Source organism: Neovison vison, chromosome 4, assembly GCF_020171115.1.
Source record: "Neovison vison isolate M4711 chromosome 4, ASM_NN_V1, whole genome shotgun sequence".
In the NCBI taxonomy this organism is placed as follows: domain Eukaryota; kingdom Metazoa; phylum Chordata; class Mammalia; order Carnivora; family Mustelidae; genus Neogale; species Neogale vison.
In genome coordinates, this window is record NC_058094.1 from 169,173,960 (window position 1) to 169,198,911 (window position 24,952).

Genomic DNA, 24,952 nt, shown 5'->3' on the forward strand with positions numbered 1-24,952 from the left:
GAGTCAGCATCAGTTAATTTACTGTGGTGCATATTTTTATTCTCTTGTATATTAGGTAGATTTTTATACTATCTTTAAGTAAATTTTCCATAAAAAGATAATAAAGGTAATTTGAATATCTACAATTTTATAGTTTTTAAATTTATAATCTATAATTTTAATACCTTGGGTTACTTAATATACATAGAATACCAAACTGGCTAATGGTGTGATATTATTTCTTTTAGAGTAGTTTAGTACTTCATATGTTTTAATTCCAACTGTGCTTAATCAGTACATTGCAAAAAAATGTGAATGCTATAATTATTACAGTAAAGGAGACTTTAAAAATGAATATTAAAGTAAAAATAATATTTCTTCATCATTTAAAAGTCATTTTCTTCTATTTATATTCCCTTCCTAACATGTCATAGACATTATATCTCTATTTTTATTTAACATAAGAAATCATTTTTTAAAATATTTTATTTATTTATTCATCAGTGAGACAGAGAGAGTACAAGCACAAGGAGGGGGAGCAGCAGGCAGAGGAAGAAGCAGGCTCCCTGATGAGCACGGAGCCTGATGCGGGATTTGATCCCGGGACCCCTGGATCATGACCTGAGCTGAAGGCAGATGCTTACCTGACTGAACCACCCAGGCATCCCTAAGGAATCATTTTAAATAATAATATATTTTCTGTTTTTATAAATCAAAGAGGTTAGATAATATTACACATCAAATTCTCTTTATCCTTTGAATAAGGAGGAAACAAAGGGCACCAGAAAAAAATATTTATCGAGCATCTACTTTATGAAAGATGTTATACTTTAAGTATAAATATCAGATTTTCATTCTCTTGTTTTAATTATTCCCATTCGATCTTCTGTAACATATTTGAGATGGCCATGTCCTCTACAGCTTTCCACTGTTGGCATCATCCCACTGTCTTCCCATCTAGCTCAGATCCCATTACCTATTACTTCAAATAATCACATCAATATCTTTCCCTGCAATCTTTGACTTTTCCCAACTCCTCTGCCAAAATCCCAGTAAGTATCCCGTCTTTGAGCTTGCTCCTAGGTTGCTGAGGTCTGCTGAAAAAAATTTACCAACAATAGTGAGGCAGAATAGAATTTACAAATTTCACTGATTCCCATAATGCCTAAGAAATTTCTGATGGCATAACAAGTTAAAAAAAAAAAAGCTTGGGGGGGGGGTAGAAAAAAGAAAACTAAACTGCTATGTAAAATATATACCTCTGTGGAAGTTACAAGGTTGCCAAATCTTGAAGGCAGAATTTAATTTTATCATGAAAGTCTGAGGTGCTTACTGGAGTTGAGAAATCAATCTATCAAGTGGCAAGATAATAACCACAGATAGACCTTATGATGACTCACTCTCTGTTTGAAATAATAACCATTTGCAGAAACTGCTTTTAAGCAACCCTCAATTTATTTTATTGGTATAAATTGAACATGGTTTTCTCTTACGAATTCAATCTGCCAAAAACCAAATCTATCATTTCTCTCCCTGTTTTCTTATTTAACCCAAGGGCAACTAATGTCATCATTCTGGCCCTACACATACATTATATGGTTGAAGATAGACCCTGCCCATTTTTTCCTCATTAACCACTTATTGTTTCATTCACCCTATTCTTCTTTGTGAAGCAGTGGTAAGATTTAGCTCGTCTGTCAGATCCTTGTGTAGTAATTCTTTCCTACCCTTATGTTAGAAAACTGAAGTTCTGAAAATTCATCCCTTCATAATTATAATGAATTCCTAAGCTCTTACGACAGTTGTATCTAAATCTAAACTTCTAGGTATATGTTTTTAATCACTTAGAATAATTCTTTCTTTGAAATCTAAGGTTAAAGGATCTTACTCTGTCTTCAATACATATTTTAAAGTTTATTTAATGTGTAGAACACCAAGCGGAAGATAAAAAGATGTGTTTTTATAGGCAAAGAACAGATGACTAGATGAAAATTAGGAAATTAGTCTTCTACCTGTCATACCCATTGAATACTTATGGGAAAAAACATAAAGAGCCTGAATTGATGATTGACTTTTCTCTCTGATAACTTAACAAAATTACTTAGAAATTCAGTTCTATCATCTAATTGCCAAAGTCAGGGTTTAAAGGCTTAAATTAATACCTTTTCCACTTCTCATTCATGTTGATCATTTTCCTCTCAATCACGTCCATTCTCCTTGCTCTCTTGTTTTTTAGTTCAAGCTATAAACATATTTATATATAGTATATTTTTAAAAGATTTTTTTATTTATTTGACACACAGAGAGAGATCACAAGTAGGCAGAGAGGCAGGCAGAGAGAGGGAATCAGGCTCCCTGCTCAGCAGAGAGCCCTATGCGGGGCTCCATCCCAGGACCCTGAGACAATTGATTTGGCAAAGTACCCACATCCATAATATATGAAAATTCCTGCAAATTAATGGGAAAATGGCAGGTAAATTTCTAAGTGTGCAAGAGACTTGAATAGGCATTTCACTTAAGAGAATGCATTTATCTAAGTGATCAATGATAAAATAATGGGGTGGACAATATTATGAGTCATAGGGGCATGTAAATACAAACTACAAAAAGATACTACACATTTAATGTTGAATAAATAGTTTGGCCATACAAAGTGGTGGCAAGCAGATACAGAACTTGTATTCTCTTATACTCCTCATACACATGTAAAACCATCTTAAAAACTACTTGGCAATATCTGTTTTTTTTTTGTTTTTTTTTTTAGATTTTTTATTTATTTATTTGAGAGAGAGAGACAGAGAGAGCATGAGCGAGGAGAAGGTCAGAGAGCGAAGCAGACTCCCCATGGAGCTGGGAGCCTGATGTGGGACTCGATCCCGGGACTCCAGGATCACGCCCTGAGCCGAAGGCAGTCGTCCAATCAACTGCGCCACCCAGGCCACCCAATATCTGTTTTTTTTTTAACTTTATTTTATTTTTTTAGTGTTCCAAGATTCATTTTTTATGGATCACACCCAGTGCTCCATGCAATACGTGCCCTCCTTAATACCCAATACCTACCACTAGATCTATTTTTTTAAAATTGTATTTATTTCTTTATTTGATAGAGAGAGAGTGCATTCACAAGCAGGGGGAGTGGGAGAAGCAGGCTCCCCACTGAGCAAGGAGCCCAATGAGGGTCTCAATCACAGGACCCTGGGATCATGACCTGACCCAAAGGCAGAGGATTAACTGAGGTACCCAGGTGCCCCTTTCGCAGTGTCTATTAAAGCTGAACAAGTATATGTATGTATGTGTGTGTGTGTATCCCTATCTGTATCTGTATCTATATCTATAGCCATATATCCTATGATATGGGTATATATATCCATATATTCTATGACCTCTTAGCATTTCTCCCCCTAGGTATCATCCCCCAAAATGATATTTATGCAAGCAAAATAGATAAATACAGCTTTATTTTAAATTGCCAAAAAGTGGTAAACATACCAAATTTCCTCGCACATGTGTGTGACACCATGGACAGGTCTTTCAGACATAATGCTGAATGATAGAAGTCAGAGAAAAGAATGCACTCTGTGTGGTCTTAATTCACATAAATTTAAGCTGGCCAAATTAAACCGTGAAGGTGGAAGTCAGCATAGCAGCAACTTTTGTTGGAGAGATGGAGGCAATGACTGAAAGGGACATAAGAAAGGCTCCTCGAATGTTGGATAGTTTTCTATATGTTGATTTGAATAATGGCTACACAAGTGTGTTCACTTTATAGAAAGTTCATTGAGCTATATACTTAACTAGATATATGCTATAAAATATACCTCAATTTGATGTTTTTAAAAGGGAAATACCTGTATATATTTACATGTCACACAGATAGAACTTTAAGATTACTATATGAAGAAAAATACATTTTTGTGTAAAAAAGAGAATATTATTTGGAAAATCAGGGGTCATACTAAAGTAGTGAATAATTACATGTTTTTTTCTAAATATTGAATAGTGGTATAGAGTCCATATTTGGTAACAGTGACACCTAAGCCACATTGATTCTGGCATATTGAAAAATGAAAACTACAGAGATGAGTGCTCAAATAGGAGTTGAAGTAGGAAAATATAAACCATTCCTAAGGAGTAGAAATACATGGTAAATATTGCCCATCCTTCCATAGTTAGAGGTAGCAGTAGCCTGCAATAACTAACTTCCTCTCATATATGAGATCTCAGTTCTAGGGCAACACATTTACCTAATGAACTTCCTAACATCCAGGAAATAATTAATTTTTTTCTTAAAACAGCATCCAGATCCTTCAAGTAATTTTACCTTTTTTTTCACTTTCTAGAAAATATGAATGTATCACTATTAAGAGAAAAACAAATTTGACTCTTCTAATTGTACAAACTTATTCAATATTTTTCAAATAGAAATAAGGCTAGATTAGTTTAGATCACCAAACTTAGCATTTCTGTTAAAATAAAGCTTAAATATTAATTAGATAGCAAATGTTATAGTTATTATGAATTAAAGTTACCAGTTCTATGTAAGTTACCAACAGAAAAAATTATTATTGCCTATTAAAAATTTCTTGTGACATATTTAAAGAGTACTTTCAATCACCAAAAAGCTATTCTCTTTTGTAGACACTCTATTAGGCACATCATATATTAAAGATCTTTTTATTTATGTACTTTCATAAAATAGTTGTTAGCTCTTTATATCTTAGCAACCAAGGGAAATACAAAATCAATTTTACCTTCCTCCATGCCCCCTGCTCTATTTCTACTGAAGTGCTTTTTTTTTTTTTTTTAAATTGCCAGAAGAAACATGCCCAATGTGTCATATAATTCATGTGTTAAGGTGCACAAAATTCTAAAGTACAACATTCAGATTTTTCTAGCATCCAAAATTACATTGTTTAATTATGAGCTATAATAATTTTTGTAACTGAAAGCACAAAATTAATTTCAAAATTAATAAAAATTAAAATATGTAAATATATTTCTATTAACTATATTAGAAAACATTTAAAACAGCCAGAAAGTATATCCAATTGACTAAAATTATCTGTAATGTTATAAAAAGTATTCATGGTAAGACTTTTATGTTTTCATTAAAAATTTTTTAATGAAAAGATTAGATAATCTTATAGTCAATTTAATGTGGCCAATTACCTTAAACACATTTCACCAAAGAAGATATACAGATGCCAAATAAGCATCTGTGAAAAGATGTTCCACACTATCATCAGAAATATGCAAATTAAAATAACGAGATACCACTACACATCTCTTAGAATGGTTAAAATTCAAAACACTGGCAACACCAAATGCTGGATAGCGTGTGGTGTAACATGAACACTCATACAACTGCTGATGGGAATGCAAAGCAGTATGGTCACTTTGAAAGACAGGTTGGCAGTTTCCTACAAAACAAAACATACTCTTTGCATATGATCCAGTAGTCATGCTCATTGGCATTTACCAATAGGAGCTGGAAACTTATCATCACACAAAAATCTGCACATGGGTGTTTACAATAGCTCTATTCATAATTGCCAAAAGTTGGAGGCAACCAAAATGTCCATCAGCCAGTGAATGGATAAGTAAACATTCAGACAATGGAATATAATTCAGTGCTAAAAAGAAATAACCTAACAAGCTATGAAGGACATTTAAATGTATATTACTAAGTGAAATATGCCAATCTGAAAAAGGCTAAAGACTGTATGATTCCAACTATGCAACATTCTGAAGTCAAAACTATAGAGACTGTAAAAAGATCAATGGTAGCTGGGTTTGGGGTCAGAGTGGTGAATAGGATTTTTAGGGTAGTGAAAATGGTCTGTATGATGCTATAATTATGGACACATGTTACTATACAGTTGTGTTATATAAATACATTGGTATAATATATTTGTAGAATGTACAACATCAAGTGTGAACTCTAATGTAAACTATGAACTGTGGGTGATAATGATGTTTCGATGCAGGTTCATTAATGTTAACAAATATACCACTGTGGGTGGGGGGATGTTGATAATATGGGAAGCTGTATGTATATTTGTGGGAGCAAATGGTATATGTGAAATTTCTGTACCTTCCTCTCAATTTTGGGGTGTACCTAAAACTCTTTTTTTTTTTTTTAAGATCTTGTTTATTTACTTGACAGAGAGCAAGAGCAGGAATACAAGCAGGGGGAGTGAGAGAGGGAGAAGCAGGCTTCCTGCTGAGCAGGCAGCCTGATGTGGGGCTTGATCCCAGAACCCTAGGATCATGACCTGATCCAAAAGTAGACACTTAATGACTGAGCCACCCAGGTGCCCCTAAAACTCTTCTTAAATAAAATCTCAAAGCATTCAGTTTATGCTGGAAAATGCCTCTCCATTTCACTTTTGCTAAGTATTTCAACAAATACTTCTTGTGGGAGATATGTAAGTTGCATTGATTTCATGTGTGTGTGCTGACATACTTTAATTCCTGTCACATTTTCTTTTATGTGTGTTGTCATGCTTTGATTCCTGTCACATTTTCTTTCATGTATCTTCTGTTAGTATTTTCCTTATGGTTATATTAACACGGGGCTTACATAAAATATCTTTTAAGTTATAACAATCTATTTTAACCTGATAAGAACTTCAATCATATATAAAAAGACTCTTCTAGGGTGCCTGGGTGGCTCAGTGGGCTAAGCCGCTGCCTTCGGCTCAGGTCATGATCTCAGGGTCCTGGGATCGAGTCCCGCATTGGGCTCTCTGCTCAGCAGGGAGCCTGCTTCCCCCTCTCTCTCTCTCTCTCTGCCTGCCTCTCTGTCTACTTATGATCTCTGTCTGTCAAATAAACAAATAAAATCTTAAAAAAAAAAAGACTCTTCTATAAATCCCACACCCACTTGATATTATTGATGTCACAAATCACATATTGTGAATTTATTAACATGATTTTGCAGCTATAGTTATTTTTAATGCTTTTGTTTCAAATTCTGTCCAAATGTAAAAGTGCTTTACTTTACACCAATACAGTATTATAGTAATCTGTACTTTCTTATATATTTACCTCTACCAGCAAGCTGTATATTCTCACATGGTTTCATGTTTCTGTATGACATCCTTTCATTTCAACTTGCATTTCATTTCATTTCATTTCAACTTTCATTTCTTATAGGACAGACCTAATGGTGTTGAACTCCCTCAGCTTTTATCATTTTATTTCTCTTTCATCTTTGAAGGACATTTTTACCAGGTAATGTTCTTGGTTGGCAGGTTTTTCCATCTTTTGGTGCTCTATGCTGTCCCTTCCCTTCCAGCCTGAAGGTTTCTGCTAAGAAATATACTGATAATTTTATGGAGGTTCCCCTGTCCATGACAAGTTGCTTTTCTCTTTCTGATTCAAGATTTTCTCTTTGACAGTTTAATTACGTGTCTTTTGGTGTGGGCCTCTTTGGATTCATCCTAGCTGGAATTCTTTGAGCTTCCTGAACTTAGGTGTCCATTTCTTTCCTTAGACTTGAAAATTTTCAGCCATTATTTCTTCAAATACTCTACCCCACCACCCTTTTCTTTCTCAAACTCCCATAAATATATATTGGTTGCTTAATGGTGTTTTTTTGAGTTCCTTAAGCTTTCTTCACTTTTCTATATATTTTTTTTCTGACTCAATAATTTCAAATTGCCTGTCATTGAGCTCACTATTTTCTTCTGTTTAGTCAAATTCAATATTAAAGTTCCTATAGTGAATTTTCCAATTCAGTTGAATTCTGATTCAACTGAATTCAAATTCAGTTATTGAATTTGTTGATTCTTCTCTATACTTTCTCCTTGTTGGTGTCCTCATTTTGTTCATGTATTTTCTTGATTTTGTTTGTTTATCTGTGTTCTTTTGTAGGTCACTGACTTCTCATAAGACAATTACTTTGAATTCTTTGTCAAGTAACTCATAGATCTCCATTTCTTTAGGTTTATTTTGTTCCTTTGACTGGACAATGTTTCTATGTTTCTTTGTGTCCCTTGATTCTTTTTTTTTTCTGAGCTTTTGCATTTGAAAAACAAACAAAGAGTACTTCTGTCAGTCCTTTTGGCTGGCTTTCAGTGGGGGAAAGACTTTCACCAATTAACCCGGCTATAGATCCTAGGGGGCCACTGAAACCTTTTATGGGGTGGGGATATGGTGTCTGTAAGCTTACAAATTTCCCAATTAGAGATTTGCTAGTTTCTTTTTCAGGAGCTCATAATTTCTTGCTCCCTCTGGTAACTGTGCAATACTGCAAGTTCAAAGGTGCTACAGTAGTAAACTGTTCAACTCCCTTTTGTTCTCAGCAACCTTGAGGCATCCAAGTATCCTGATTCCCTGTCAGGGTTCCAAGTGAGGCCAGAAAGAAACCAGTTTCTCAGGCAGCTCTCTGTAAATCCAAATGAAAACTCCTCCCCTCTCCCTTCCCCCAAAGAAGCTATGAGTTGGGTGCATTTTCCCAATAACACGAAGTCACATTGGCCTCTGTGCCACCTCAAGTCCTCCAGTGAAAGATCAAGCTACTCCCATTTTCCCTTACTTTTAGTGGCCCCCATGGAAAATTATGCTGGTTCCAACTAAGCCAGTGCTTCAAGTCAGATGAGAAAGAAGTCTCCCAGGCAGCCCTCTAAAAATCTTGCACATTGGACACATGCTCCACTTGTCTGTTTCCCCCTAGGGAGAAGGCATGAGCTAGAGTTCTCTCTAATGACACTGACTTGTGTTGGCTTGGGGGTGGGACAATTGGGAGTAAAGTTAAATAATTCTTCCCATTCATTTCAAGTAGCTGTTTTAAATTTTTTTTATCTGCTTGGGTTATTACAACTTAAGTGGTTCCTGGAGTTCCCATAAAGATATTTTGGTCATATATTGCTAAGTCCATGTTTCTGTAGGAGAACAAGGCTGGGTCTATTTATTCAGCCATCTTGCACTTATTCTCATTGATTTCTGCTCTGGTCTTGATTATTTATTTTCCCACTTACTTTGGTTTTATTTTGCGTTTTTTTTCTTATGGTGGATACTGAAGTCATTGATTTGAGATCTTTCTTCTTTCTTATATAGGCTTTTGGTGCTATAAATTTCCCCTTCATACTGCTTTAGTACCATTACACAAAACTGATACATTTTCTTTATCAATTCAAAAGATTTTTTTTCTTTGACTCATGTTATTTAGAAGAATATTACTGAATTTCTAAATTTTGGAGGATTTTTCTAGAGAGCATCCTATCAGTGATTTCTAACTTAATTCCACTGTGGTCAGTAATATACATTGGATTTCTTAGATCTCTTTCAATTTCTTGTGATTTGTTTTATAGTCCAATGCAGTCTATTTTGGCAAATGTTTGTTTTTTTGAGTACAAGAAAAGAATTTTTGGTTTTGCGTAGAGCATTTCATAAATGCAATGGCATGATGTCAATTCACAACGTTGTTCAAATCTTCTACTTTCTTCATAATCTTTCTTTTTCCTGTTCTACCAGTTATTGAGAGGATCTATTACTATAATAGTGGGTTAGTCTATTTCTTCTTGTGGTTTTAGCAATTCTTACCTTACGTATTTTCAAGCTCCACTACTAGGTACATAAGTCTCAGTAAATTGACCTCTTTATCACTACAAAATAAACTTGTTTATCTCTAATTAAGATATTTTGCTCTGAATGCTATTTTGTCTGATATTAAAATGATGACTCAGATTTTGTTTTATAACGTGTTAGGATGGTATAAATTATTCCATTCTTTTACTTTTAACTTACTTCTATCTATATTTATGTTTGAAATTTGTTTCTCACAGGCAGCCTGCAGGTTTGCTTTTTATCTGAGACTCTTTTGTTTTTGTTGTTTTCCCCATTGGATATTCTTTCTTGCTTTCTTGAAAACTAGTTGACCATATAGTTGTGGGTCCATTTTTGGGTTCTTTTTTTCTCATTGTAGATATTGAAGTCATTGATTTGAGATGTTTCCTCTTTCCTTATATAGATCGAACACTCTTTTCATTCCTTCCTTTTTCTATAGAACTTTTTTCTTTCCTTTTATACCTCTAACAATCTCTGTATTTTATTTGAAATTTCTACATCATGTAAACTTAATCTTTTATTAATATGGTTAGCTTCAAATCTACTATCTTGCAATTTGTTTATTTTCCACATCTTTTCCTTGTTTCTATTTTCCTCTTACCACAGTTTTTTAGATTAATTAATATTTCTATCATTTTATCACCCTTATGGGCTTTTTAACTATAACTTTGTCATTTTAAATAGGTGCTTCAGGACTTACAGGACACATGTCTAAGTTTTCACAATCTTTTTTCACCTATTACCACTACGTGGAAAGTGTAAGAACCTTAGAACAGTATAGTTCAATTTCCCTCTCTCAATATATGCTATTGTTTTCCATTTCAATTATATATATATATATATATATATATATATATATATCATACACCTCACACTACATTGTTATTATTTTTTTAAACAGTTACTTATCTTTTAGAGTATTAAGTAATATGAAACAAATCTTAAGTATTTATTTATCTAGTTACCATTTCCTGTGAACTTCATGTCTTTTTGGGGATTCATATTTTCACACAGTATTTTCTTTCTGGCTAAGGAAATTACTTTAATCAATTTTATAGTGTAGGTATGCAGTTTACAGATGCTTTCTACTTTTGTATGCTAACAAAGTATTTAGCCTTGTTTTGAAAGGAATTTTTTATAGGTATAGAATTCTAAGTTAACAGAGTTTGTGCTTTTTTCCTTTTTTTTTTCTTCTGGGTTTCATTTAGAATAGTTTTTATCACTGTATCTTCAATTTCACTAATTTTTTCCTTCTGCCAAGGGTTATCTGCCATTGATCCCATCCCATGTGTTTTTTACCTCACACATTATAGTTTTCATCTTCAGAAGTTATATCTGGGTCATTTTTATATCTTCTACATATCCACTTAAATTTGATCATATGGAGTATCTTTTAGTAACTTTTTTAAAGTCCTTGAGCCCTGAATCAGTTTTGCATATTAGATTTATCTTGCCAGTATAAGTCTCATTTTCCTGCTTTTAGAAAAGAAAACTGATAAATTTTTATTATAAATTTTAACTTGTTGGATGCTAAAAATTTTTTGTCCCTGTAAATATTCTTAAGTATTATTTTTCTGGGAACCAGTTAAATTACTTGGAAACAATATTACCTCTTCTGGTCTTTCTTGTAACATTTGTTTTATAAGAAAAATGCAGTGGTCAATCTAGTGTCATTTGTTCTTTGTTACTGAGGAAAGATTCCTGTTATCTGCCCAATGCTCCATTACAATTGAGATTTTCCAGTGTGTTTAATAAACACTATCCCTAACCCTATGTGAGCATTGAGCATCATTACATCTGGAAGGTTATTTCCCCAGCCTTGCATCCTCACACACACGTGTTGATTGGTAATCAGCTGAATTCTTGATGGAGGATCCTCTGAATGAAGGAAATCTCTGGAGTTTTCTCTCTGTGCTACTCCTTTCTCTCCAAAAATCTATTCTGTGAACTATAGCTGCCTTGGTTTCATTGAACACTCAGTTCCATGGACTCATTATGTCTACTGAACTCCACCTAATTTCCCCTTCCCTGTGTTGTAAACTGAAAACTCTCTCAAAGAGTTTTTTTACTCTTCATCTTAATTGCCTGATGTCCACTGTCTTGAAAACCATCCTGTATAGATTTTGTTTTTATTCTTCAGACAGGAGGATAAATCCAATCTCGGTCATTCCACCTTGACCCAAAGCTGAAGTTTGCCAAGATATTTTTTCTTTGGAATTTTTAATTGTTTTCATTGAGTGCGTTGTTCTAAATGCTCTGTTGTCTGTATTAATAGAGACTCTGATAATTTCTTTTTTACACTTTAAGACATCTATACTTGATGTTAAGAATTATTTCTCAGCAGCTTCCTTATGCCCATAATGATTCTTATCCAGGGAAGAAGTGTTGTACTCACAATCATATTATGATTAAATGAAATAATGGATGGGTTTACAAATAAAGCAAATCATCCTGTAGGACCTCAGAAATAAGTCTAAAAACAAGATTACATACACTAACATATTAAAAAAAAAACTCATTTGAATCTATTTATTATGATAACCAGTCAATACTGGTCTCTCTAAGCAATGTGATAGACCTTTAATGATGATATATCCTATAGACCTTTCTCTTTTATTGTATGATTTGACATTGTAATTCTGTTAAAGATATTTGACAGTTTACTAGTTTTAAGCTATAAGGGATTTTTTTCTCTGTATTTCATATTTGTCTAATGAATGCATTGAAATAAATATGAAGTTAATATATTTCTGATGTTGCATGAAGAATTTTTCTGAAATTTTTTTGTCTCACATATAGATTCTTAAAAATATTTTATAAAAATAAATTATATTCTTATATTCTACTTCCTCTGCTCAGCTTACAAATATATTTACTTACCTGAAATATATCAGTGCCTAAATTTAAAAGTCAGTAGTAGGTTCCTTCTTTAAAACATCTTAGTTCACCCCATCAAAATACCACCAGAATTTTTCACAAAGCTAAGAATCCATCCTAAAATGTGCATGAAACCAGAAAAGACCCTTGATAGCCAAAGCAATTCTGAAAAAGAAAAAACAAAACTGAAGGCATCATGGGGCGCCTGGGTGGCTCAGTGGGTTAAGCCGCTCGCTGCCTTCGGCTCAGGTCATGATCTCGGGATCCTGGGATCGAGTCCCACATCGGGCTCTCTGCTCAGCAGGGAGCCTGCTTCCCTCCTCTCTCTCTCTCTCTGCCTGCTTCTCTGCCTACTTGTGATCTCTCTCTGTCAAAATAAATAAATAAAATCTTAAAAAAAAAAAGAAACTGAAGGCATCATGATTCCAGATTCCATATTACAAAGCTGTAGTCATCAAGACAGTATGGTACTGGCACTAAAACAGACACAAAGATCAATGGAACAGAATAGAAAACCCATGGGGTGCCTGGGTGGCTCAGCGGGTTAAAGCCTCTGCCTTTGGCTCAGGTCATGATCTCAGGGTCTTGGGATTGAGCCCCACCTCGGGCTGTCTGCTCAGCAGGGAGCCTGCTTCCTCCTCTCTCTCTGCCTACTTGTGATCTCTCTCTGTGAAATAAATAAATAAATAAATAAAATAGAGAACCCAGAAAGGCACCCACCATTGTATGGTCAACTAATCTTCAACAAAGAGGAAAGAATATCCAATGGAGAAAAGATAGTCTCTTCACAAATGTTGCTGGGAAAACTAGATAGCAACATGCAGAAGAATGAAACTGGTCCACCTTCTTACACCATATATGAAAATAAATTTAAAACAGATGAAAGACCTTAATGTGAGACAGGAAACCATCAAAATCCTAGAGAACACAGGCAGCAACCTCTTTGACCCCAGCCATAGTAACTTCTTACTAGACACATCACCACAGGCAAGGGAAACAAAAGCAGAAATGAATTACTGGTTTAAGGAATGAACTAGTAGTTTATTCAAAAATGAACTATTGAGTTCATCAAGATTAAAAAACAAAAAAAACAAAACAAAACAAAAACAACTTCTGCACGGCAAAGGAAACAATCAACAAAACTGAAAGGCAGCCTATGGAATGAGAGAAGATATCTGCAAATGATATACTGGATAAAGCGTTAGCATCCAAAATCTACAAAGAACTTATCAAACTCAACACCCAAAGAACAAATAACCCAGTTAAGGAACTGGCAGAAAACACGTATAGACACTTTTCCAAAGAAGACATCTAGATGGTAAGAGGCACATGAAAAGATGCTCAACATCACTCATCATCAGGGAAATAACAAACCAAACCACAATGAGATACCATCTCACACCTGTCAGGATAGCTAAAATTAACAACACAAAAAACAACCAGTGTTGGCAAAGATGCAGAGAAAGGAGAACCCTTTTGCACTGCCGGTGGGAATGCAAACTGGTGCAGTCACTCGGGAAAATAGTACGGAGGTCCCTCAAAATGTTAAAAATAGAACTACCCTATGATCCAGCAATTGCAATACTAGGTATTTACTGAAAGCATACAAACATAGTGATTTGAAGGGGCACATGCACCCTGATGTTTACAGCAGCATTATCAACAATAGCCAAACTATGGAGAAAGCCCAAATGTCCACTGACTGACAAATGGATAAAGAAGATGTGATACACACACACACACACACACACACAGACACACACACACAGTGGAATATTGCTCAGCCATCAAAAAGAACGAAACCTTGCCATTTGCCACAACGTGGATGGAGCTACAGTTTACTACGCTAAGTGAAATAAGTCAGTCATAAAAAGATAAATACATATGATTTCACTCATATGTGGAATTTAAGAAAGAAACCAGATGAACAACATATGGGAACGGGGAAAAGAAAAAAAGGATAGAGGGACACAAGCCATAAGAGACTCCTAATGACAGAGAATAAATTGAGGGTTGATGGAGGGAGGTGGGTTGAGGATGGGCTAGATGGGTGATGGGTAGTAAAGAGGGAATTTGTTATGATGAGCACTAGGTGTTTTATGTAATGAATCACTGGCTTCTACTCCAGAAACTAATGCATTATATTTTAACTACCTAAATTATATTTTATTTACATTATATTTTAACTACCTAAAATCTAAGTTTGAGAAAAATCTTAATTTAATAAACAGTGATGAAATATACCACTGAATGACTTCAGTCATTCAATCCTTGTGTCATAAGATTTTAATGCACACAATATTTTTCAGAGCTTTTGGCTTGCTAGTGTGTGTGTATGTGTGTGTGTGTTGCATATGTGTTATATAATTTGGATTATTTAAGTGCATATGAAAATTTTGTAGATGCATACTGGGGCAACTTCCAGAACTCACAGTAATTTCCCCATTCTGTACTAAACTCTCTTTTTCTGATTACCTGGGAACAGGCAGGAAACGCAAACAGGGCTAATCATAATGCAACCACTTCCTGTTAGGTCAGGCCACTGATATTAATTCAGGTCATGTTAGCAAGACTTTCTTCCCAAGATTTGGAAAAGGAAAGTTCTTACTTTTCTTTCTTGCAAATATATAAGGATGTGCGAAAAGTGTAATCATATGCCATGGTTTTGGTTTTGTGAAGAAAGCAATGTGTGAGAAATCACATGATACCAACACGTAAACTGAAAGATTCCTGGTTCTCATCACAGTTTCCAACTGGCAGTCACCTTAGCAATTCAGTTTTATTGGCCAATGAATCCTCTCTCATACTTTAGAGAGTTTGAATAGGGCGTCTATCACTTGCAGTCAAAACTTGTCCTTAGAAGTTGATACAAAAATACTAAAACATTTTTAGAAGAATAACTGACTGGAGTTTTAAGAATTCCTTTAATTTCTGGGGTGCCTGGGTGGCTCAGTGGGTTAAAGCCTCTGCCTTTGGCTCAGGTCATGATCTCAGAGTCCTGGGATCAAGCCCCGCGTTGGGCTCTCTGCTCAGTAGGGCGTCTGATTCCCTTCTTCTCTCTCTGCCTGCCTGTCTGCTTACTTGTGATCTCTGTCTGTCACATAAATAAATAAAAATCTTAAAAAAAAAAAAAAGAATTCCCTTAATTTCATTTTAATGATGCATAATAAGAAAATAGAATATATTACTACAGGTATCAGCTTATCTACCTGTGATACTCTTAAGTTGGACTGTCAGTTGATAATAACATCACCTATAACAAATAATTTCAACTAAATTTTATCATAATTTTTTATTTCTTTTGGCAATATTTAGATAAGGAAAATGATTCATATTTTCTTCCATTATTTTCCATGTTTATGTACTGAAAAGAAAAATGTTCACATGGGTTCAATAGTCAACCAAAGTTGTTTGACTCAACATGAGTGTTAATTAAATAATAAAATTTTAGAGAAGTAATAGAAATCTTCACGGTCCACAAAAAAAGGACTTTTTCTTAGATAAAATAGAGAGATGATGCAAAAGGAAATAGAAAAATGGAACACAATAGCAAAACTGAAGGCTGAGATCAAACATAAAATGTAAACATGCCCTGGGAAATATGGTTAATCCTGGGTTTAATACTATATCAGAAACTCAAAACATCTTCATCAAGCAAAAATAATTTTTTCAGTTTTCATTTTTTTCTTCTCTAATGTAACCAGTATTTAATAAGTAGCAACTATCTCTTCCACATCTTTATTATTTTCTTTCATACAACAGTCATCTTCCTGTGAATAAATGGAAAGCAAATCGACCTAAAGATATCAATTGATTTTAAGGCACTATGCAAGGTACTGCAAGCAGCACTGTAAAGACCAGGGATTTTAACACTCTCTAATGTTCATTTTAAATGGTTTATACCATGCCTAGTATGCATTTTTTATCCTCTGATTGGCAGGATTTTGTTAAAAGAAATTGTAATAGATTAGGAAGAAGAAAATATGGAGAGCTGAGGAGAAAAAAGAAGACTCATATTCTCAGGATAGCCCACAATTTCCACTTCCAAATAGTTCCCATATATGAAACCCCTTAAATTATATTGTAACCCTTCCCCCTGGAGTCTTGACCTGCAGTTTGAGAAATACTGGCATTGATATATGAAATCCACAGATAATGCAAAAAACTCATTTTACCACATAGTTTCACCTTCTGCCCCCATCAATCATATTACAAACTCTGTCAACAGGAAGCAAATTGCCTCCCTTCCCATGGTCACTTTGCAGAGGAAGTGTTAATGACCAACATGAATGCCAAAAGTCAATAGGAATAAAGATATGGAGACAATACTCTAATTACCTTCAAATTGTAATATTAAACTTTATGGCAAAGTTTGTGTTGAAAGGCAAAAAAAAATGGAAAAGCCTTCTGGATCTTGTTTTGTTATGTTTAAAGAAGATTTTTTCTCCAATATGAGTGTTTCTCTCTTACCTTCTCATTGCTTTCTCACTCTGCAGTTCTTCATCCAGTCTTTACATCCAACCTTCTCCCTTTGCTTCATCTGCTACCCTGACCAAGCTCAGCATGGTAAGGGATGCAAGTAAACTGGGAAGAAAATATTGTAGGTATATAAAACTATATATTAAATTCTAAATTACTTGATCTGTCACTAGGCTAATGAATATTTATTGCATGCCAGCTACCTACCAGACAATATCATGCTTCAGATGTAGCCCCGGTTAACAAAATAGTTCCCTTCCTTATGGAGTTCACTCTCAACATTTAGCAGTGAAGGAAAACTGCACCAGTTTTTACTAACTATTGAGAAGCTGTTATGAGCAAAATGTTGAAAGTAGATTTTCAAAGTGCTAGGGAAATGTATAATTTGCTTATTTACATGTATTAGGAGATGTTTATTGGCATAGCAATATTCCTACTGAGATGTGAAGGAGGACTACCATTTAGATAAGTTAAAGGGAAAGGGTAGATTCCAGGAAGATGGAATAGTATGCACTGAAGCCGTTAAACAGTAGAAAGCATCGTCTGCTCAAACAGAAAGCCAAAGTGGCTGGCATGAACTCAGCAAATAGTAGGTTTGTGCATATGAGACTGGAAAGGCAACTAAAGGTCAGATTGTTGGAATTTGGGGGGCATTTATTTAAAGGCCTGTTGGAAGCTGTGGGAAGATTTTAAGAGAGAAATGACATATTCAGATATGTATTTTAAAAAGGGCATATACTGGAGAATGGACAAGAGGAGACAGGGTAAGTATGGCTATCATGACTGCAGTCTAGTTGAGGACACTGACAATAAATGCACATAGAACTGAATGGATTCCAGGGTTATTTTGGTGGTGGAATAAATTAAATTGGGCAGAAGAGTCTAAAATTATGCTTATATTTTTGGATTAAGTATATAATAGTAGAGAGTTTTCCTGAATTTCAGAAAACTAGAAAGCAAATTTCTTAGATAGGAATACATAAAGCTGACCTAAAACTAAACATTTAGGTGAATATTAAGTATTTAATTATCAAGAATTTTAATTGTCCTTCTTACAGATTATAAGAATTCTGGGTAGATGATTCAGATGGCCCTTTTCTCACTGAAACTTTTCCAATTTTGGGTGAACATCTAAGGCATCTAAAATAAAGCAGAATTATTTTCAAATCTGGGTGTGATCAGTAATTTATTTCTCATGAAGAAAAAAATGCCATGTTTAAAAGAAAGGCTGAACATGTATATCTTACATCTTGCTAAATTCACAATTATAAGAGGAATTTCTAGTTGTGGAAATAATATCAGGAAACAATAAGAGTGTTAAGCCATTTTTTCTCATCTATCCCTTTTGCTACTGACTCCACCACTGTAATTTTCAGTTTTGGCTTAGAATTCTGTGTTCTCTACACAATAGGCTCTGACATTATGTCTCTTCCAGACACATAAACCCAAAAGCTGCCATCTGCTCACCCCAAAATGGTTTTGAATATCCTTTCTCTAAAATAAAGCCTAGGTTAATTACCTCAAAAGGTTTTTTCATACTATACTACAACCACAGATCTGAATTCAATAATCCAAAAATCAACCACTTATTCAGGTTTAGTATAATACTTACCTTGAGCAAAGCAGTCTGCTAAGTGCTGAGTTGAATCATACAAATCTCACAACATTTGAAATCTTGCTGGATTGATAGCAGAGGATGCATACAATTTTAGGAAAACTACACAAGTGTAAAATTATTAGCACCAAGTTTTAAATTAACTTACTTTACTATTAAGCATTTCTAATATAGGCCTACACGAATCTTACTGGCTTGCACAGTCATCTCTTCTATTAATAAAGGGGCAAACAATAAGATAAAATCTAAGAGATCTTAGCATTTTAATTTAGTAGTCATACTGAAAACTCACATTAGCTAATAAAATACAGAGCCTGATCTCAACATTTTTATGCATTCAAACACAAGTTAATCAATCTAACACTTACACGTGGATATATCTTCACCACCATCACTTTCACTTCCTGCCAGCCTTGAAGGATCATTAGAGATAAGAGGCATTTTAAGATTAGTAACTGTGAAAAAGAGATACATTATTAACAATTCCCCTAAATGAGGACACCATTTTGTTCAGCCTAACCTTTGAAAGTTGTTTTCTAGTGACTATACAATTCTATTCAGATTTTGGGCGAGATACACTAAATTTTATATACTATATTTTATAAATATATAAATATAAAATATGTCAACTTTTTAAAGGGGAATAAAAATGAGATAAAATCTTAGGATGCATTAATGGATCATATATACTTTATTGCTTCTGTGATATATTTCCTGGCCTGGTGTTTGCAATTAATTTGAATCATGTAAAATTTATAATACTAACATGGGCTTCTGGTTTCAGATGGCAAATCTGGCACAAATATTCACTTATTCTTACTCATAAGTTCAGAAAATCTTGCAGATTTTACAAAAGCATAGAATGTCAGAACAAATAAAAGTAGAATTTTCAGGAAAAAATTGTAAAATCTATCCAGGAAAGGCACAGTCCAAATATGATGAAAAGTGTTCAAATCAGAGTAAGAAGTCAGCAGGTGTAAGGAAGAATAATGCAACAAATACTAAGAAACAGAATAATTAAATAAATGCTGAAAATAATAAAGATATGAGGAAGAAGGGAAATACTTTATCTTTCAAAAAGAAAAGGTAAAAGATAATAAGTAATTCTAGAGAAAATAAAGCTGTATTAGAAAAGCATGAAAAATGTAGAAAATTAAAACATGATATGATTTTGAGAAGTCAACATATAGTGTATATTATATTTTTCTACATTTACTGTCTATAACTCAGTTGTGGCAAGTTGCAGCTAGAAACTTGGGTTAGTTGTTTTTTTATTACTAAAAATACAGTTTGATGAGCACCTAAGTCATATCTTACACAGTTACTGTGAAATAGGTAACAGCTAAAACTCGTTTTTTATTCCAACATTCTCAGATTTGATTTTTTGATTCCTTACTTTGCCAGATGATAGTGTTACCATTTTTTCCACCTCTTATCACTCAATCATCCAGTTTCTGCCACCAGTACATTATATTTTTATTGCAAAGTTGGTAATATTTTCCTTATATTCAATAACAATTAAGCTTGCTGTCTTTTGAATATTAGTTATCATAAAAGCTTTTATTCCATAATAGCATTTATCTCATTATAACTATATAAACATTGTTCATTACAGAGACACATTGTGTTCTATTACTATATTTTTTTCAGTCTTATTTGCACCTCACAGGGGAGAATGTTTAGTGGATTTTCCTTATCTAACCCTTTAATTAGTCTGAACAACAAAGAGAATATACACACCAATAGATGATTGATAGATAGATACAGATAGACAAACTATCAGGAATTTCTGGGACTATAACAAAAGATTTAACATTCTGGCTATCAAAGTCTCAGGGGAAGAGAAGACTTTCTAGCTTTCATGGAAGCTGGAAAAGTACTAAATCATGGCTAAATACTTCCCAAATATGACAAGGAACATAAACTTTCATATTCAAGGAGTTGAGTGAACCCTAAACAGGATAAGCCCAAAGAAATCTATGCCAAGACATACCATAATGAAAGCTTAAAAACTAACAACCAACCTTGGAAATAACTAGAGAAAAAGAATACTTTACCACAGAGGGCAGAAGGGAGTAGTGCAGTATTTTCCTAGTGCAAAAACAACAACAAAACTCTGTCAACCTAGAGTCCTATACACAATAAAAAAGTCCTATACACAATAAAAATATCCTTCAACAATGAAGAAAAATTCAAGATATTATCAGATGAAGGAAAACTAAGAAAATGTGATGCTAAGGAACACAGTAAGAAAAATTATGGTAAATAAAATAGACTTTCCTTCTCTTTAATTTTTAAAATTACTGATAGTTGAAACAACTAACACTGTCCTAACACTGTTACGGCTTTTAATATATGTAGATGAAATATTTTTAAAAATTATAAATGGGGGAGAATAAAAAGAGATAAAGGGAAATGAGTTTTCTACATTTAACTTAAATTGCTGAAGAAATAACTCCAAAAGACTGTAAGACATATCACAGAATAGACAAAGATAAAAAAGATATAACACAAATATATAGATATCACACACACACACACACACACACACACACACACACAACAATCACCAAACAGCCATACAGAAAAATACAGTCAAAGATAATATAGACCTCTACAACCTGGTAGTCAACATGGTGCCCTTTCCACTTTTCCACTTCTTCATGCCTGGTTCCGCCTGCCCCTCTGACCAGCCATGGAAGCCAGCAGTATCAGGCCCTCACTGTGCCCAGACCCACCCAGCAGGTCTTTGAGGTCAAGAACAAGATGACTGCCTGTGACCCCAGCTATGGCCATTACCTCACCACAGCTGCTAACTTTCATGGTCGGATGTCCATGAGGGAAGGAGATGCTCAATGCACAAAGCAAGAATAGTAGTTATATCGTGGAATGGATCCCCAACTATGTCAAGACAGCTGTCTGCGACATCCCATCCTGTGGCCTCAAGATGGCAGTCACCTTTACTGCAAATAGCACGGCCACACAGGAGCTCTTCAGGCACATCTCAGAGCAGTTTAGGGCCACATTCTGGAACCAGTACACAGGTGAGAGCATAGATGAGATGGAATTCACTGAAGCTGAGAGCAACATGAACAACCTTGTCTTTGGGTACCAACAGTACCAGGACGCCACCGCAGAGGAGGAGAAAAAATAAGGCAGAGACCATCACCTCAGGCTTCTCAGTTCCCTCAGCAATCTTCCTCAACTGCCCCCCAGAATGTGCATTTTCTGCCTCTACCTTGTTTTATTTTGTTTGTTTCCTTTTTTGGAGTGTGTGGTCCTAGACTAGTGTTTGGCACATAAAAGAAGCTCAATATTTTGTTGTTTTTTTCAAGGTCCCCTCTCCCACTCTTGGGAAACCTACATTTCTGCCAATCTAGGTAACCCTGTATTTCCTTTTGGTGTCCACTTTTCCCACCCTACCGACTGCTTTTCCTTTGCTTTTTTAAGAGAATTCTCCAAGAAGCTGGGTCTCATCAGATCCCATTTAGAACCATGTGCTGAAAACTCAGAAAGATGGCCACCATCCTAAGCCCATGTATTAACTCAGTGAAAAGGAAACCAAACTACCTCACAGCAAGTAGAGGTACGTAGGAGGAACAGGAAGCGTTATCTATTCTAGAGCAGTTTTGGAGAGGGATACAGGCTATCAAAATCCTAATTTCTGGGGCATCTGGGTGGCTCAGTGGGTTGAGCCTCTGCCTCTGGCTCAGGTCATGACCTCAGGGTCCTGAAATCGAGCCCTGCATCAGGCTCTCTGCTGAGCGGGGAGCCTGCTTCCCCCTCTTCCTCTGCTTGCTGCTCTGCCTACTTGTGATCTTTCTCTCTAACTAATAAATAAAATCTTAAAAAAAAAAAAAAGAAAGAAAGAAAGAAATTCTCATTTCCAGGAATCTACCTGCTCCTCTCTCAGCTTCAGGAAAGCTGTTAACAGTAGTATCTCCATTTTCAGTTCCTTCCAAGCTCTGCCCTGAGTTGTTTCCTTTGCAGTGGTCTGCCCCACCCTGTTGAGTGGATTCCTTCCCTCTCTAACTTAACCTTCTTCACATGTTGAATTCCTTCCTTCTCCCCTGGTCAGAGAAGGAGGCCAAGAAAGGGAAGAGGGACAAACCTGGGTCCCTAATGCCTCCAGAAAGGCCCTCTTTATCACCATCTTTTCTTAACAAAAACCCAGCCCTGCTGTGTACATATAGAAAGGTATGTATTACCATGTAAATACTTGGGCCATTCCCTGTGTTGATACAGGGCACCAACCCTGATGAAGCTGTTGCTTATGGTGCAGCTGTCCAGGCAGCCATCCTTTCTGGAGACAAATCTGAAAATGTTCAAGATGTGCTGCTGTTGGATGTCACTCCACTTAGGTGCCTCCTTAGCACAGTAGGCAGCGCATCAGTCTCATAATCTGAAGGATGTCACTCCACTTTCTCTTGGCATTGAAACTGCTGGAGGAGTCATGACTGTTCTTATCAAGCGTAATACTACCATTCCTACCAAACAGACACAGACCTTCACTACCTACTCCGACAACCAGCCTGGTGTGCTTATTCAGGTGTATGAAGGTGAGTGTGCCATGACCAAGGACAACAATCTACTTGGAAAGTTTGAACTCACAGGCATACCTCCTGCTCCTCGTGGTGTCCCTCAGATTGAGGTCACTTTTGATATTGATGCTAATAGTATCCTCAATGTCTCTGCCATGGATAAGAGCACAGGAAAAGAGAACAAGATTACCATCACTAATGACAAGGGCCGCTTGAGCAAGGAAGATATTGAGCGCATGGTCCAGGAAGCTGAGAAGTACAAAGCTGAAGATGAGAAACAGCGGGACAAGGTGTCTTCCAAGAATTCACTTGAGACTTACGCATTCAACATGAAAGCAACTGTTGAAGATGAAAAACTTCGGGGCAAGATAAATGATGAAGACAAACAGAAGATTCTTGACAAGTGCAATGAAATCATCAACTGGCTTGATAAGAACCAGACTGCAGAGAAGGAAGAATTTGAACACCAGCAGAAAGAGTTGGAGAAAGTCTGCAACCCCATCATCACCAAGCTGTACCAGAGTGCAGGGGGCATGCCAGGAGGAATGCCTGGAGGCTTCCCTGGTGGTGGAGCTCCAGAGAGGGGACAAGGAGACCTTCTGTCTTTTGGCAACATCTCATCTCTTCCTTTTACTATTCCCTTCCTACTCCCTCCCCGTCCCCATCCTCTCTCTTGGTTTTATCCTGTCCTATACTTCAAATTTCTATTTTGGGTTGAACTTGGTTTTTTTCCATATTGAAAAGATAACATTGCCCCAAGAGTCAAAAAGAAATGAAAATTGGAAAAAAATACATAAATTCAAATGGTAATCTAAAAATGCAAAAAAAAAAAATCAAGATTTGATGGACACAGCTAAAGCAGCGCTGAGAGAAAAATTTCTAGCATTAAATAAGTATGCGTGTATAGATAGATAGATATATTTAAATATTTTATTTATTTATTTGTTTGACAGAGAGAGAAATCACAAGTAGGCAGAGAGGCAGGCAGAGAGAGGGGGAAACAGGCTCCCTGCTGAGCAGAGAGCCGGATTCGGGGCTTGATCCCAGGACCCTGAGATCATGACCTAAGCTGAAGGCAGAGGCTTAACCCACTGAGCCACTCAGGCTCCCCTACATATGTATTTTTTTTAAAAGCTAAGTGAATTAAAAATCTTAAGGGTTAAACTTTAAAATATTTTGAAACATTTGTCATATGTATATGTATATACATAATGCATATACATATATACATAACATATAACACACATATATACATCACATATATACATATACATACATAAAACTAAGACATATGTCAAAATATTTTAATGTATAATCCTTAAGATTTTTAATCTACTAACTTTCTAAATGACACATTCTAGGTAAAAATAATCTCCATTTTTGAATGGTTGGGAAAACTAAACCTACAGCTACAAAGGTTGAGTGTGTGGTTTTAATTGATGTCCTGGCTCCTGTTGCCTTGTGAATGTTTAAAATGTCCTAGGTATTTTTTTTTCTGAAGATTTTATTTATTTATTTGACAGACAGAAATCACAAGTAGGCAGAGAGGCAGGCAGAGAGAGAGAGGAGGAAGGCGGCTCCCTGCCGAGCAGAGAGCCCCGATGTGGAACTCGATCCCAGGACCCTGGGATCATGACCTGGGCCAAAGGCAGAGGCTTTAACCCACTGAGCCACCCAGGCACCACTGTCCTAGGTCTTTTCATGATACTGCAATGATGGACATATATTATAAACTGAGATTTGATGCATGAAAAGGATCTATCTACTAAAAACAACTTAACTAAACCTCTTTTTCTACATTCTTTTTGCCATCATCTCATTTCTACCATCATTATAGTCATTGATGGCTATGAATTTCACCAATAACATTAATTCAACAGTTTGGACA

At 35.4% G+C, this 24,952-nt stretch overlaps 1 protein-coding gene, 1 long non-coding RNA gene and 1 pseudogene across 2 annotated transcripts in view; 2 read left to right on the forward strand and 1 right to left on the reverse strand.

The window, feature by feature from the left end:
* The window catches only part of LOC122904864, a 45,863-nt gene extending 27,101 nt beyond the window's left edge, over positions 1-18,762 (reverse strand). The window contains exons 1-3 of the long non-coding RNA XR_006384279.1: positions 18,521-18,762; positions 17,965-18,048; positions 16,900-17,013 (exon numbers count right to left, since the gene is read on the reverse strand). This is a non-coding gene — a long non-coding RNA (uncharacterized LOC122904864). The remainder of the gene's footprint in view (positions 1-16,899; positions 17,014-17,964; positions 18,049-18,520) is intronic.
* Positions 18,763-21,075: 2,313 nt separating this feature from the next.
* LOC122904863 lies at positions 21,076-21,749 on the forward strand (annotated as a pseudogene).
* Positions 21,750-22,039: 290 nt separating this feature from the next.
* On the forward strand, positions 22,040-23,804 carry LOC122905415 (heat shock cognate 71 kDa protein-like). The gene is made up of 3 exons (XM_044247010.1): positions 22,040-22,109; positions 22,602-22,720; positions 22,905-23,804. Exons 1-3 carry the CDS (start codon positions 22,040-22,042, stop codon positions 23,802-23,804), a joined length of 1,089 nt encoding a protein of 362 aa, XP_044102945.1.
* The last annotated feature ends 1,148 nt before the right edge of the window (positions 23,805-24,952 follow it).